Below are 13,013 nucleotides of genomic sequence, written 5' to 3' on the forward strand. Positions count from 1 at the left end.
CCATTCTTAAACCATCTCTTGGCGTCACATGATAGACTGTGTGATCTCACACACTTGGAAATAGCTCTGTAACCAAGTGTTATCTTCTGAAATTTTGAGTGTAGCTTGCGTGGAGTTTTGTAGCTGAATACGTCTAGGGGGGGTGTGGGGTCAGTGAACAATTCATGGACTCAGGCTTTGAGAAAATTCTACGTAAAAAGCCAAGATAGGATGTAGTTTGACTTTTCAGAAAGGCAGTGGGAAGCATTTGAAGCATACAAAAAGAAGCAGGACATTTGGGGAAACTTGTCTTTTCCAGTAGAGACATTAATAACCATTTTAACAGTATTATTTACTTCCTGTTGCTTCACTGGAAGGAGCAAATTGTAAGTGTAATTTCAGAATGAACCATTTTGTCGAAGCCAGACTGATTCAAAGCCCTGAGCAAATTACTGTGTTTGTTGTTAAAAATGCCCACATCATAGAATGGGTGATTATTTTTATCCCATAGTTCTCAAAACAGAAACTGGAAAGAGCTGCTGATTCTTCATCTAAGGTGAGGTTGCAAGGAAGAGAGAAGTTAGGTTGGGTTTTTTAATGAAACTCTTCTTTTAGATGCCATTTTATATGTCACACGTAGAACAGAAGAGACTAATTTACTTTCGCTGGCACATGAGGGCAGCTTTGTCATATAGCAGGTCCCCTGTGATGCTTAACTTTCACTCTTTCCTGGATCCTTTTGGATGCACTTCATCACATTGTGCTGAATACCGATCAGTTTTAACAAGGATGCAGAGACTTGCACAAAGTGCTAGAGGGAAGTATTTCAGAGATTTCAGAGTAATACCTCTGATATTTGGCCAGTTTGGACGTGATCGTCTGAAGCATGAGGGAGTATTTCAGAGAAACCTAATGTCCAAGGAGGGGATTTCTGCACAGAAGAGAGGAAAGAAGTAGTAACAGTCCAAGAGGAATGTCTCGGATGGAAAGAGCAGGTGAAATATAGGAAATGGATTTTTTTGCAAATGCTTTTCTGTAAGTCCCAAAACAAAAATGAAAAATTCCCAACTCTAATTCTGATTGGATTTTTCTGCCCTTTTTCCTTCCTGAAATGCTTTGATTTGTACTTACAACCTTTACTGCTTAGGCATTTTCATTGTCTTTTTAAAAGTGTGTTTAAAATACAGATTTGTGAAGCCAATTTACAGCATCCAAAATCACCTTTTAACTGCTATCCACTTGGCTGCTTTCTTCAAAATAAAACTGCAAATTTTTCTGAAAAGGAAGCAAAAATATTATCTCTGGAAGCTATTCAAAAGACTGTGCTCCTTCAGGAAAGAAAAAATGCTAACTGATCATATGGATTGATTTTTGAAGATAGAATCTGTAAAATTTGGCTTATGAAAGTCAGTTCTCCCATCCCAGGTGAGGAAAAAAGGAGGCTGGGGTTTCTTTTAATTTTGTTTTTTTGTTGGTTTCGTTTTCCCAGTTGCCTAGAAAGCAGGAAGTTGTTTTCAATAACAAGGCAAGAGTCAGAGTATCTTAGCACCTAACTCACAGAACAAACAGAGCTTGTCCAATGTCTACCAAAGAAAAGACTGATACTGCCAGAATCTCTGAACTCCAGGAAATATACCTCAATAGGAGAGATTTGCTCCCGAAGCATGCTCCCGAAGCAGAGCATACCTGCCTTTGTAAGGAGAAAGGCGCTTGAGTGTGTTTATGATTGTACAGTTCTTTATACCATCCAGACCCACATCAGATGGTACAAAGTGACTGTACTGAGGGAAGGAAATGAGAGGCTGACTTGCAGTCTGCCAGAGAAAGTGTGGCCATTAGGAAAATTTGTAGACAGGGAAATTAATGAAGTGAGAGCTTTTTCGGCTGGGTTTCAGTGTTACTATTACATAACCTTTGCAAAATATTTCCTGAACTTTACATCAGGAGGTATGTTTTTCAACAGAACTGTCTTTGAGTTCTGTTTCAAGTGGTAATCTGATCAATCAATACTTCACTTTATCAGCACCTGTTGATTAGTCACTCCCCTGTTTCTCACATCACCCTGTGAAGTAAATACAGATAATTATGGTGGTTTCCTGAAGAATAAAATTCAAGGCAGAGGGAAGTAAGACTCAGACTTATCCAACCAATCTGAAGTTTCCAGGTGAGAGATGCCTTTTCCCTATGCATTTTCCCTGCCTTTGAAGACATATGAATCTCTTTAAGGCTTGTGCATGTAGATGCACAGAGTTAAAAACATTAAATGGGATAGAAATGAGTGCAAAAGCTTCAGGGAGCAGTTGCTTTGATTAATTGCTTAGTTGTTTGTGGTTCATAGATTTTAGCAAGTATGGTGTGTAGATCATGTATAATTGTAATGTGTAAATCAAGGGCAGGGTTTTTTGCTAGCTTGTGTTAGCTTGTTACTGAGAATTTGTATTCATTAAACTTCAGTGTAGTTTTGAATGGCAAGGATTTTGTCTGAACAAATTTTTTACACCTCTAAATGAAGAATGTCTTTGTGAGTTCAGCACAGGTTTTGTCAGTGAAAATCTGGTGTGTGTTCTGGGACTGGGCTTCTTTTCAACATTAATCACGGATTTAATACAAGTCCCCAGGCAGCCACTGGAGAGACCTCCACTGAGTTTGGTGGGCTTTAGTTCACCCCTGTGAGAACTCTACAGCACTTTAAGTGGAGGATGCTTCTGCCCTAAGTGACAGTGGATGTATGAGGTAGAAAAAAATAATGTAAAAAAGTAAAGCAACACACCTGAAAAATGATGCTAGCTGTGAATGGTGGATATCCTGAACTCCTTTCTGTCATGCTTTCTTCTGCTCAACAGCTTGTCCGCCGGGAACATACAAGCCTGAAGGTTCACCAGGTGGAATCAGCACTTGCACCTCATGTCCCGATGAGAATCACACTTCACCACCAGGAAGTACCTCCATTGAGGATTGTACGTGCCGGGAGGGATATCATGCTGTAGGACAAACCTGTGAAGGTAAGTGTTTACATCCAGGAACAGAATACCCCTGGAATGCACAATGCAGTGCTGGGACAATTTTGTTATTTGTGTTTGCACTGTGAAGGACATGTGAAATTGCATGCAAGATTTTCTGTGTCATTCTAAAACAATAAAAGTACTAAGATGCAAGTCAAGTTGGAAATGAAAAAAATTGTTTTCCTTCAGTAGCCTATTACACTCCAGATAGCATCATAATTCTGTTGTGGTTGTTTAATTATTTAGTTGTTCACTGCCCTGAACTGAAGCCCCCTGAAAATGGTTACTTCGTCCAGAATGTGTGCAACAATTACTTTAATGCTGCCTGCGGGATCCGATGCAAAGCAGGATTTGATCTTGTGGGAAGCAGCATCCGGCTTTGTCAGCCAAATGGCCAGTGGTCTGGATCAGAGGCTACGTGCAGAGGTATGGATGTCATGTGTTTGAAAAGTCTTTTTCTGTTGGATTAGTTTGTTCTTAACAGTGGTTTTCTCAGCTCACTACATAGTTGGGCGTGCAGATCTGATCCTGTTAGCTCTTGGATGAAAGAATGTTCTGACGGTAAACTCCCACTCCAATCACTCTGTTTCCCTCCTTCCTAGAATGGAAGGAGGACATCTACAATAGAAAATGCAGAGCAGTATTTGCTAGGCAGACAGTCTTTTGCAAGTGAATCTACACTCTCCTTCCTTAAACCTCCCTCCACCTAATTTCTATGAATTTTGTATCTACGTTATGTAAACCCAGCAAACCTACAAAGTAGTCAAATACATAACAAGACCTTGCTACATGGGTATTTTTAGAATATCCACCAGACTCCTGGCATGGATGGGCATTGGCATTGGGAGACATTAACCATGGAAGAATTCCATTTTGCTTTCTTACAGTTCCTTCTCATGAAAAATAGGAAAGCTTGGGCCTTGAGCATAGTCTTCAGAAGAATTTTGAGTGCAGTTTCACTAGGGAGCAACTGGCAGTATCCTAGAAGTTCACTGTAAGAGAATGTCAGCTGGAAAAGAAATAAACAGAAGGTGTGAATGGGAGGAGAGGTGGGAAAGAGCATCCCGAAAAACATTATTTCTGGAGCTCTTACAAGTACATAGGAACACAGTTTTGCTTTGTTATCACTTTCTCTGCCTGAGGGTTGGGTTCTTGATGATTTAGAAGGGGAGCTGCATCCCCATGTACTCCTGTCTGGTATGTCTTCCAAGGAGGGCCTGAAAAGACACATAGCAGCCCTCATCTCCTCTACAGCCACAGGCTGTAATGCAGCATGTTTAACTTGAGTTGGGTGCACTTGACATTAGTATGCTGCATTGGAAGGTAGTAAATAAGTCATCAGCTCCTTCTGTAACTCTTGCCCTGGCCTTGAGTTCAGGGAAGGAGGCAGGAGAGATCCTTGGAGGCATTAGCACTTTATGACACTATGGCAAACACTGCTAGTCATTAAAGAAACAGCAAGTCATGGTTCTGAAAGGAGGGATCTGAGCTAGAGGTCAGTTCCTCAGGACATTCTTGTGTAGCAGTTCACTTCTGCTGACATTGCAGGACTCTTCTTCAGATAATCCTGGAAAACTTAGTCTTCCTTTATAGCTTTGAGTGACAGAAGGCAGGAAGGAGAAGCTTTCAACAGAAAATAAACTGCTGGCCAGTACCATGAGGGTATCTTGGGAAGCTAGACTTAAAGCTGTTGACTTTCCAGCAGTCAAAACATAGACAGAAGATGTATGGTACTTCAGGTAGATTGGGATACTGGGAAAGAGCACCTGCCTGTCAAAGCTTGTCACACAGTAGCCTCCAGTGCAAAAAATCTGGGGAAGGCTGCATCAGCCACAAAGAAAGGATCCTTCATCTTCACTGTCCAGAGAGAAGTGGAAGATTCTGGTACTTGGAAAACTTTCTGGAGCATTTAAAATTATTCATCTATTGGGTGTTGGTGCATGATCTTCCTTTAACAGGGAATTTGTCTGGAAGGTGGGGGAAGAGAAAAGTCTACCTTGAGATATTGTCTTGATGTTGAGATAATATTCTTTGAAGCATTGAAAGGATATATTTTTCTTTTCTTGTGCCATTCTCCATCATACTGAAGACTTCCAATTAAAAAAAATATATTAAAAAATCCTGCCTTTACATGTGCTGGATCTGCTAGTCTCAATTCACTCAGACTATGAAAGGGAGCAAGATCAAAGGCACAGTTTATAGCTGTCTTGTTAATCCCAGGAGTATTTTATCACATAAATTAGGAAGGGACAATGAAGGAAAATCCCTTTGCACTGCTTTGGATTTTGACATTAAACACTTCTCAGTTGTTCTGCTAGCTAAAATCTGCTGCGCTATTGGAAAGCGATTAATGCAGTTATGTCATGCAATTAACAGTGACCCATGAAAGAAACAACTGCAAAGCATGTATTTAATCCAGAAAAATGTATTTTTGGTGTATTTTTGCTCAGAAAACCCAGAGCAACCAGAATATACTGTTGCTGTTGTTTTCACTGGCTTTATGGAAATATTTTTTGGTCATCGAATGTCATGGAAAATGCCTTATTGACAAGAGGATGGTTTTGTGTTTAATGCATGAAACCATAACCAGGATAACACAGGCTCAGTTACAGATTTCTGCCAGAGCCATACTGAGACACTGAGTAAGCGTGAACATTGAAACACTGACGAGGCAGGAGCACTACGGCTATGCAGTCCTTTCAGAAGAGGTGGCTAGACTTACCAGGTAGTGGAAGGGAGTGCCTTCTTTGTAGCCACATTAACATTGCTGAGAGCCTCCTCAGTGGTCTTAATTTATTCCGGCTTCCTCAGTAATGCTGTAGAAGCATTTGCTTCCTTTTACCGCAGATTGGGTATTAAAGGCTTCCATATAAACCTTAAAAGAGAAAGCCTATTCTCTTCTGTATAAAGCATGTGTGATTCAGCTGTAAAATATGCCTTTCTTACTCATTCTACTACAGTTAAGATACAGCATATTAGGAAGCTGCTCTGAAGCTCTAAGTGCCTTTTGCAACATGAAAGTTTCAAGATCTTTTTTTATACTCTTAAATGCACTTCCTAGAGGATGCCTGGGTATATGCAAGCACAAGAGCAGTAGTATTTTCAGAGAGTAAAGATGAGACAGTGGCAATGCAAAGATCTATTGGGTGCATCTAAATGGCTTTTTTCCTTCCTTTCTTTCCTATTCCAATACGCATAGGTTTCACTACAGACTTTTTTTTTCCACTCAGGTGCCACTATAGCTCTTTTCAAAAAAGACAATATTTTATGTGTGTCTTTTGCAGCTTTGAGGGTCTTGTAGTTACTGGCATTTATACAGCTGGCTTTCATTTGAAGGAGCTGTCAGGATATCTGCCCATTTATTAGTTTGAGGGTGTATAGTGATCTGTTCAGTCCGTTTGTCCACTTGTAGGCATGTCCTGACTCATCAGAGTGCAGAGTAAACAACTACTGGGAAAAGGAGAGAAAGTTGCCAGGTTGGCTTACTTTCGAGTGCATTTGGAGAGGAGCTGGTGGTTTGCCTCCTGCCCGGAGGCAGCGAGGATGGGTTAGTTGGTAAAACTGGCATCCCAAACCACAGTGGAGAAATCATCCAGATCTCTGAAGCCACCCATCACCAAAGCTTGCCATCCTGCCAGCAAGGTCAACAGAAGCTGTCGAAAACAATCCAGGGAGAACAGAGTTTAGGGAACTGCAGTCGTCTTGATTTTATTTTTGAGCAGTCACACTGTTTGCCCTTGTGTGTTTTTCTCCCCCTAATAACTACTGAACATACTAAGCAGTATCTGCCAGCTTTAGCTGAGAGCAGGGTTTTCAACCATACGAGTTTTCCATTGGTTTTGGAAAATCAGTAGCTGCTTATTGAAGAGAGGAATGAATTACTGAAGGAAAAGGTGCACTAGGACCCCAACCAGGCATCTGCACATTTGGGCTTGCTATCGCCCAGTTGTCATACATGTATCATCATCACATAGTCATGGCCAGACAGTAGGTGTGTACAGCTTAGCTGTTCGAAGGACCCAAAGGCCAGGCAGCATGTATGTAGCTGACAGTCTTGTCCAGAGGGAAGCAAGGGGACAAATGCAGAAGTGTAAGATACTGGCTGAAGAGGAGAAGAGCCAGAGGCAGTGCAAAGGAAAGAGGTCCTAGTAGAAAAGCTTGAGGTTATGACACTGAAACAAAGAACATAAATCCAGGCCATACCAATGCTACTACTTTTTTTCTTCTTACTATCATTCAGCTGGTTTGGGATCAGTCTTAATTACAGTGTAGTTTTGTGTTAAATTGCAGCATCAGCATTCAGTAACAAAACCATAAGACAATCTGAGGATCACCCTCCATGCCCCAGTTCCCTTTCTGCACAAGCATCCCACACAGGACTGCCTTCTCCTTGGCTTCACGCTGCTTGCAGTGTTTGTGAGACATGGCAGGAGAAAGGCCTCTGTGCTGAGCAGCAGCCAGGACTGCCTCCAAGGGGAGCCCTGCACCTGAAAGGGTCTCTTTTGTCTCAGCAACAGCCTAATTTGTTCCTTTTCGTCTCTCGTGGTCCTGTTGTCTATGAATGCCTTGTATTCCTTCTTCCTCTCTTTTTTCCCCCCACCATGATTAATGTCTGCTGTTCTGATTTGTGGAGGCTCACACATGTCTGTGTCTACATCAATACACTCCAGAGTTCCTGAGCACTGGGACACTGTCATCTGCCCTGTTAATAAGCTCTTAGCCTCTTCTCTTGCGCGCACTCAGCCCGTACCAGGCTGCCAGCTGGAAATCCCCCAAAGAACTCTCAGACGTGGTTGGGGGATTAGAAACTTCCAAAGACACACTTTTCCACAGGATTCCATTTGCCTGCAGCTGTCCCGTTTTGAAGGCTGACATTACTAGCAGAGGCCACACACTGTGTGCCAGGTTGCCTTCGATGGCTAGGAGCGTTTCTGAGCACAGTTTGCTAGCCTGGACTTATATCAGAACTCAGGTGAGCTTGGCAGTGTGTGCCCAACCTCATACATACTATGTAAGACTCTGTTTCAGGAAGAGGAAGGGATCAAGCTTTTGAAAACAATCATCAGCCCTGTTCCAGCCCTATTCCCTAAATTTGTACGAACCACTGTACCTAGTACAAGCCGATACCTGTCCCACCCCTGAAAACCTGGGCAAACTAGTGTAACTCCACTGATTCTCAGTGCTGCAGAGTGAACTGGTGTTTTTTTTCCCTTTGCAGTTCGAACATGTCCCAGACTTCAGGCTCCTGAAAATGGACACATTAATTGTTCAACGGCTGATATCTCCTATAAGACTGTGTGTTTTGTGACCTGCAATGAGGGCTATGAAATAGAAGGAAGCACCAAACTCATCTGCCAGGGAACCTCACAGTGGGATTCAGAGGAGCCAAAGTGTGTGGGTAGGTATCTGATCACACTCTGTCTGTTCATGTCAGTGTGCAACCTTTTCTGACATGCTGTCACGAGTGAGAAACTCTCCCTATTTTAATATCTGGTGAAACTAAGGCAGGAATAAGGATTTGTCTGTGAATGCTTTATACAGGTCTTAGAAGTTGGGGAGGGGCAAAGGAATTTGTAAATGGAGAAAGTGGACAGATTATCATTGAAATCCAGCACAGACAGCTGATAACTAGAAGATTATTGCATCTGGTGAGTGTTAAGACAATGTGTTGTAGGAAACATGCAAGTTGTAGGTCTGTACTATGGATTAAATGTGAACAGGCAGGGGTTTGAGTTACCATCTTAAAGCTAAAGATGACCTCCAGACAAGGATTAAGGTATGTTAGATAGACACTGTGAGTGCTGAGTAGAGATATGGCAGTTGTCACTTTTGCTGAACTCCCAGCAGGAAATAAGAGTTTAGGCAAGTTAAGGACCAAGCACCTCTAGGGCAGGATCCAGAGGTCACACCAGCTGTGCAGGGGTAGATAAACATATATTGCTGTTCCAGAAATAAAGGATTATAGATTTCAGAAGTGCCCATTTAGGACTAGTATTAGGACTAGGTATTACATTAACTTAGAAAAGTAAGAGGAAGAAATACAGTTTAAACACTTCCAAAGGTAGACTGCAAAAAAAAAAAAGCACGAGCTTAAAGTCCAGCAACTCAGAAGGTGATCCAGTGCTGACTAAAGTCAGAGTGAAGTACATGTCACCTGGTTCCAGTAAACGTGATGCCAGTAGGGTGGCTTGGCTTGAACCTGTGGCTATTTTTTACTGGTTTACTGAAGGCTTAAAAATGCGACTTTGCATGAGACAAGAATAAATGTCTAACTGTAGATATGTTCTCTAAAATGATGAAAATAATCCACAAGTATTAATTTATCAAGAGAGTTTGTTAAGAGATCCTAATCTTTCTTCTGTTGAAGTCAGTGGAAAAACTTCAATTAACTTCAAAAGGAAGGGATCCTGAAATCCTGTTGGAAGATTATAATTGGAAGATTAACTGTATTCATCAGCTGAATTCATCCTTCCTAGCTTAGCATTTTGATTATTAAAATCCAGCTCTACTCTGTATCAGAAGATTTCTTCACACCATGCAATATTGCCTCCATTCCTGGATTACCCATTGCAATAGCTTATTTTTGCCGAGTCTGAAAATCTGGTATAAAAGTTGCCTTTGATTGTCACAGAGCAAAGAGTGTTAGCTGGAAAACTTCTCTGCTGCTTCTTGTTGTGACTGGTGTTTAGAACAAGCTTGCTGAGATTCTTGTTCAATATAGGTGTGTGGAGTTTTAATCAGGGAAGGATGCAAATCAGAAGACTAATACCGTGTCCTCAAAACCTACCCTTTGTACTAATTTTCTGAATGTTCATCATTATCATGGAGGTATCCTCCATTTGTTTTTAGTCTGAACAGCTCCTAACTATTATTTATCATCTGTTACATAAAAGATGCCAGAAATCCTTCTGTATTGGGCCATTTGTAATTGATGATTTACTCATTTCCTACCCTTCCATTAGAAAAATGAAGTGGAATTGGGTTCAGACTCTTACCTTGAAACAGATTTCCTGGACCTCAGAGTACTGTCCTAGCTCTTTTTCTGAATGCTTTTCAGTTTGAGTGCGTATCAGTGCAAAGTTCACTATATTTAAAAGCTAACTCACTGAGACTGTACTACAGCCATCTGTAACCACAATTGACACTGTACTGTAACATAGCCTGGATTGTTTACAGTCACTTCTATGAGGTCTGTTGTCATATGCATCTTTTTCCAAGAGGTGGGAAGTTAATGCAAGTTTGGCTGTTATGTATGTTTTAAATTTTTGTATTTTTGATGAAAGATGCTGTTAGCAATGAGTTATTTTTAGTAGGTTACATGTATTATAGATGGCTTACAAACAAATTATCTGCTGAGAAGGAAAGCTCTGTCATTTGTCCAATTTGAAAAAAAATTTCCCCAGTCACATTCTTGTGTTTCCTTCTCCATTGGAGAAAGATTAATATCCAGCACGTTAAAATTAATGAATTTTGCAAGATACTGTTCTCCTTGCTTTGTTAAAGGTTTAGTGAAGAAAGGAAAAATACAGATGGCATCCAGAGTGTTGATGCCACCTAGTGTTGAAAGAATTACTACTCCATGCTTCTAACCGCAGTTGGCTGATTCTTTCCCTGAAACATAGTGTTTGCAAAGGGGTTGAAGGAAAGAGCCATAATTTGCTTGGTAATCTTTCCTTTTGTTACAATATTGAAGTTCCTCTTGATGTTAAGAATAATAATACAGTGTTGTGGTTCATCACAGGCAGTTGCAGACGAAAGCAGATTCTTGTCTCTCCTTAGAAGTACTTTCTTCCTCTCTCTCTATTAATTCCCTATCCATATGACTAATATCATGGATATCACTCTGCTCTTCATGAAGTCTAGACTTCCTGGGTCAACTTGATCAAATTTTGGAATTAAGCACAGATAAAATAGCTAAACAACACTATTACAGGGTTTTTTTCTGGTAAAAACCTGTCCCACTTAGAAGAGTCCATCTTAGAAGAGATGTCCCACTGTCCATCTTAGAAGAGATTTCCTCAGGCTAGATACTCCAAACATTACCCTGAATGTTTGTCAGACGTTTCAGGATTGTGCTCTACTAGGATTTTGCTAGTATAGTGGAAGCGTCTCAACCAGGAGGGCTGTTACTGCTTCCTGAAGGGCTGCAGTTTTCTCTGGTTTTCATGCTTATAACTTTTTGCAGCATTTCTTCTACTTGTTCCCTGAGTAGTATATGTTTTAATGCTTTTATCTTGTCTTTTCAAACATTGTTTTTTCCAGTGTCTGATCTTTATGCTATTTGTCAGTTAGCTTCCCGTGGTGAGCAACCAACAGTTAGGGTTTGGGGTTTTTTTTTCCGATGGAGTTGTTTTACATTGAATAACCAACAGTATCTGCCTGAAGTGAACAAATGTATTAACATTTGTGATCTTTGCATCCTGTTAAATGAAGTGCGGTTATTAATGGCTTGGACTTTAAACGCTATTTCAGTGTTGAGAGTTTAAAGGGCAGGAAATACTTAGAACACTTAGACTCTTTAAATTTTCCTTCACGCAGAAGAAACCAGTTTTCAGTTACTTGCTGCATATTTTGGGAGCGGAGAGGAAAAGGATATGAACCATTCTGAATGTGAATCACTTCTGTGTCATTAAACCATTGCTAAGAGATGAACAGAGCTTTCCCTTCTGTAGCTGGCTTGGGTTGTTCTTTGCATGCCCTTTGTGTAAAGAACTGTCCGCTTTCTTCACTGACTAGCTGAAGAGTTACAAGTCTTCTCATTGGCTATAAATAATGAAGCATTTTTCTTGTGTGTTTGTCTATTATCTGTTACAAGAAACACTACTGAAAGTCTACGAACTGCATTCATGGGATACGCCTTTTTGCCTTGTTTGTTAATTCCTCTATGTTTGAAATACAAATAACATTCTTTGCCTCACATGGTAAAAACAACAGCTCAAAAGTGAAACATAGCTTTTGTGACAATTGAACCTGTTCACGCACATTGTGGGTTTTGGAAGTTTACACTTTGATTCAAATGGTCTTCAGAATTTGTAGTGAATTCTAGTAATAGAATAATTCAAAACTTCCTTTTTAAGCCTTTAAGCAACCATCAGCCCTTCCTGAATTTACAGAGAAGGTCAGCTGCCACTTTTGGTCACCCTGAGTCTTTGCATCTGGATTCAAACACAGTCAAGACCAAGCCAAATTTCATTCAGTTTGGAATGTCTTAGGCAGAATCACATGCCATGTCCCAAACCTAGAGTGAGCTCATGGCATGGTGTCCTTTTTCTTCTCTCATTCCTATTATTTCAAGAGACAGTGTAAAAGCTGTAGAAGGCAACAGATACAAGACTATTATCCCTCTCCTGCTATGAAGGACTGGTTTCCATAGAAGGCAAGGGAATGCAGCTACAAAGCAACCATGAAAGGTGAAGTTGTAAATGGAAAAAAGAAAAACAAACAAAACAGAGAGAGAGTGAGATATAGTGGAGCTGCATGAAAAATGCCATGTTTCTGTCCCAGGGAAAAGCATGAGTAGGAAAATAGAAGGCCTGATATCCTGGGTGCTGTTTACTTCAGTCAGCACTGGAGTACAAAGCTTCAGTAGGTCTTACTGTTTTGATGCACTCATACCTCATGCAGACTCTTAAAAAGTCTATGCATTTTGTGTTCCCTCTGAGTTGCCATATGACTTTATTTGCAGATTTTTTTTGAATGTATACTTCATGCATGCCAGTTAAAAGACATGTCCTACTGGTCTCTTGTAGAAATGCGTTGCCCCATCTTCCAGAAACCAGCAGGTGTAACAGTTCTCCCTCCCAGATGTGGGCTGGAGCCTGCCATTTCTGGGACTGTGTGCCAGCTGAGCTGTCCCCAAGGATTCCTCTTGTCTGGAGCTAGAGAAGAGCTAAGGTGCATTTCATTTGGGAGATGGAGTGCAAACATCCAGGAGGCTCTGTGTAAAGGTAGAGACCAGCACAAAATAATTTCTGTGTACACATGTGTGCAAGATTGAAGGGAAGCACACAGCAAATAACTGAGTGAGGACAG

General features: G+C 40.9%; 1 protein-coding gene across 1 annotated transcript in view; it reads left to right on the plus strand.

The window, feature by feature from the left end:
* The window catches only part of SVEP1 (sushi, von Willebrand factor type A, EGF and pentraxin domain containing 1), a 128,178-nt gene that overhangs the window by 42,293 nt on the left and 72,872 nt on the right, over nucleotides 1-13,013 (plus strand). Inside the window, exons 4-7 of the mRNA XM_059834260.1 lie at nucleotides 2,823-2,981; nucleotides 3,228-3,407; nucleotides 8,200-8,379; nucleotides 12,731-12,928. Of these exons, the coding sequence (XP_059690243.1) occupies nucleotides 2,823-2,981; nucleotides 3,228-3,407; nucleotides 8,200-8,379; nucleotides 12,731-12,928 (717 nt within the window). The remainder of the gene's footprint in view (nucleotides 1-2,822; nucleotides 2,982-3,227; nucleotides 3,408-8,199; nucleotides 8,380-12,730; nucleotides 12,929-13,013) is intronic.

This window comes from Gavia stellata, chromosome Z, assembly GCF_030936135.1.
Source record: "Gavia stellata isolate bGavSte3 chromosome Z, bGavSte3.hap2, whole genome shotgun sequence".
Taxonomy (NCBI): domain Eukaryota; kingdom Metazoa; phylum Chordata; class Aves; order Gaviiformes; family Gaviidae; genus Gavia; species Gavia stellata.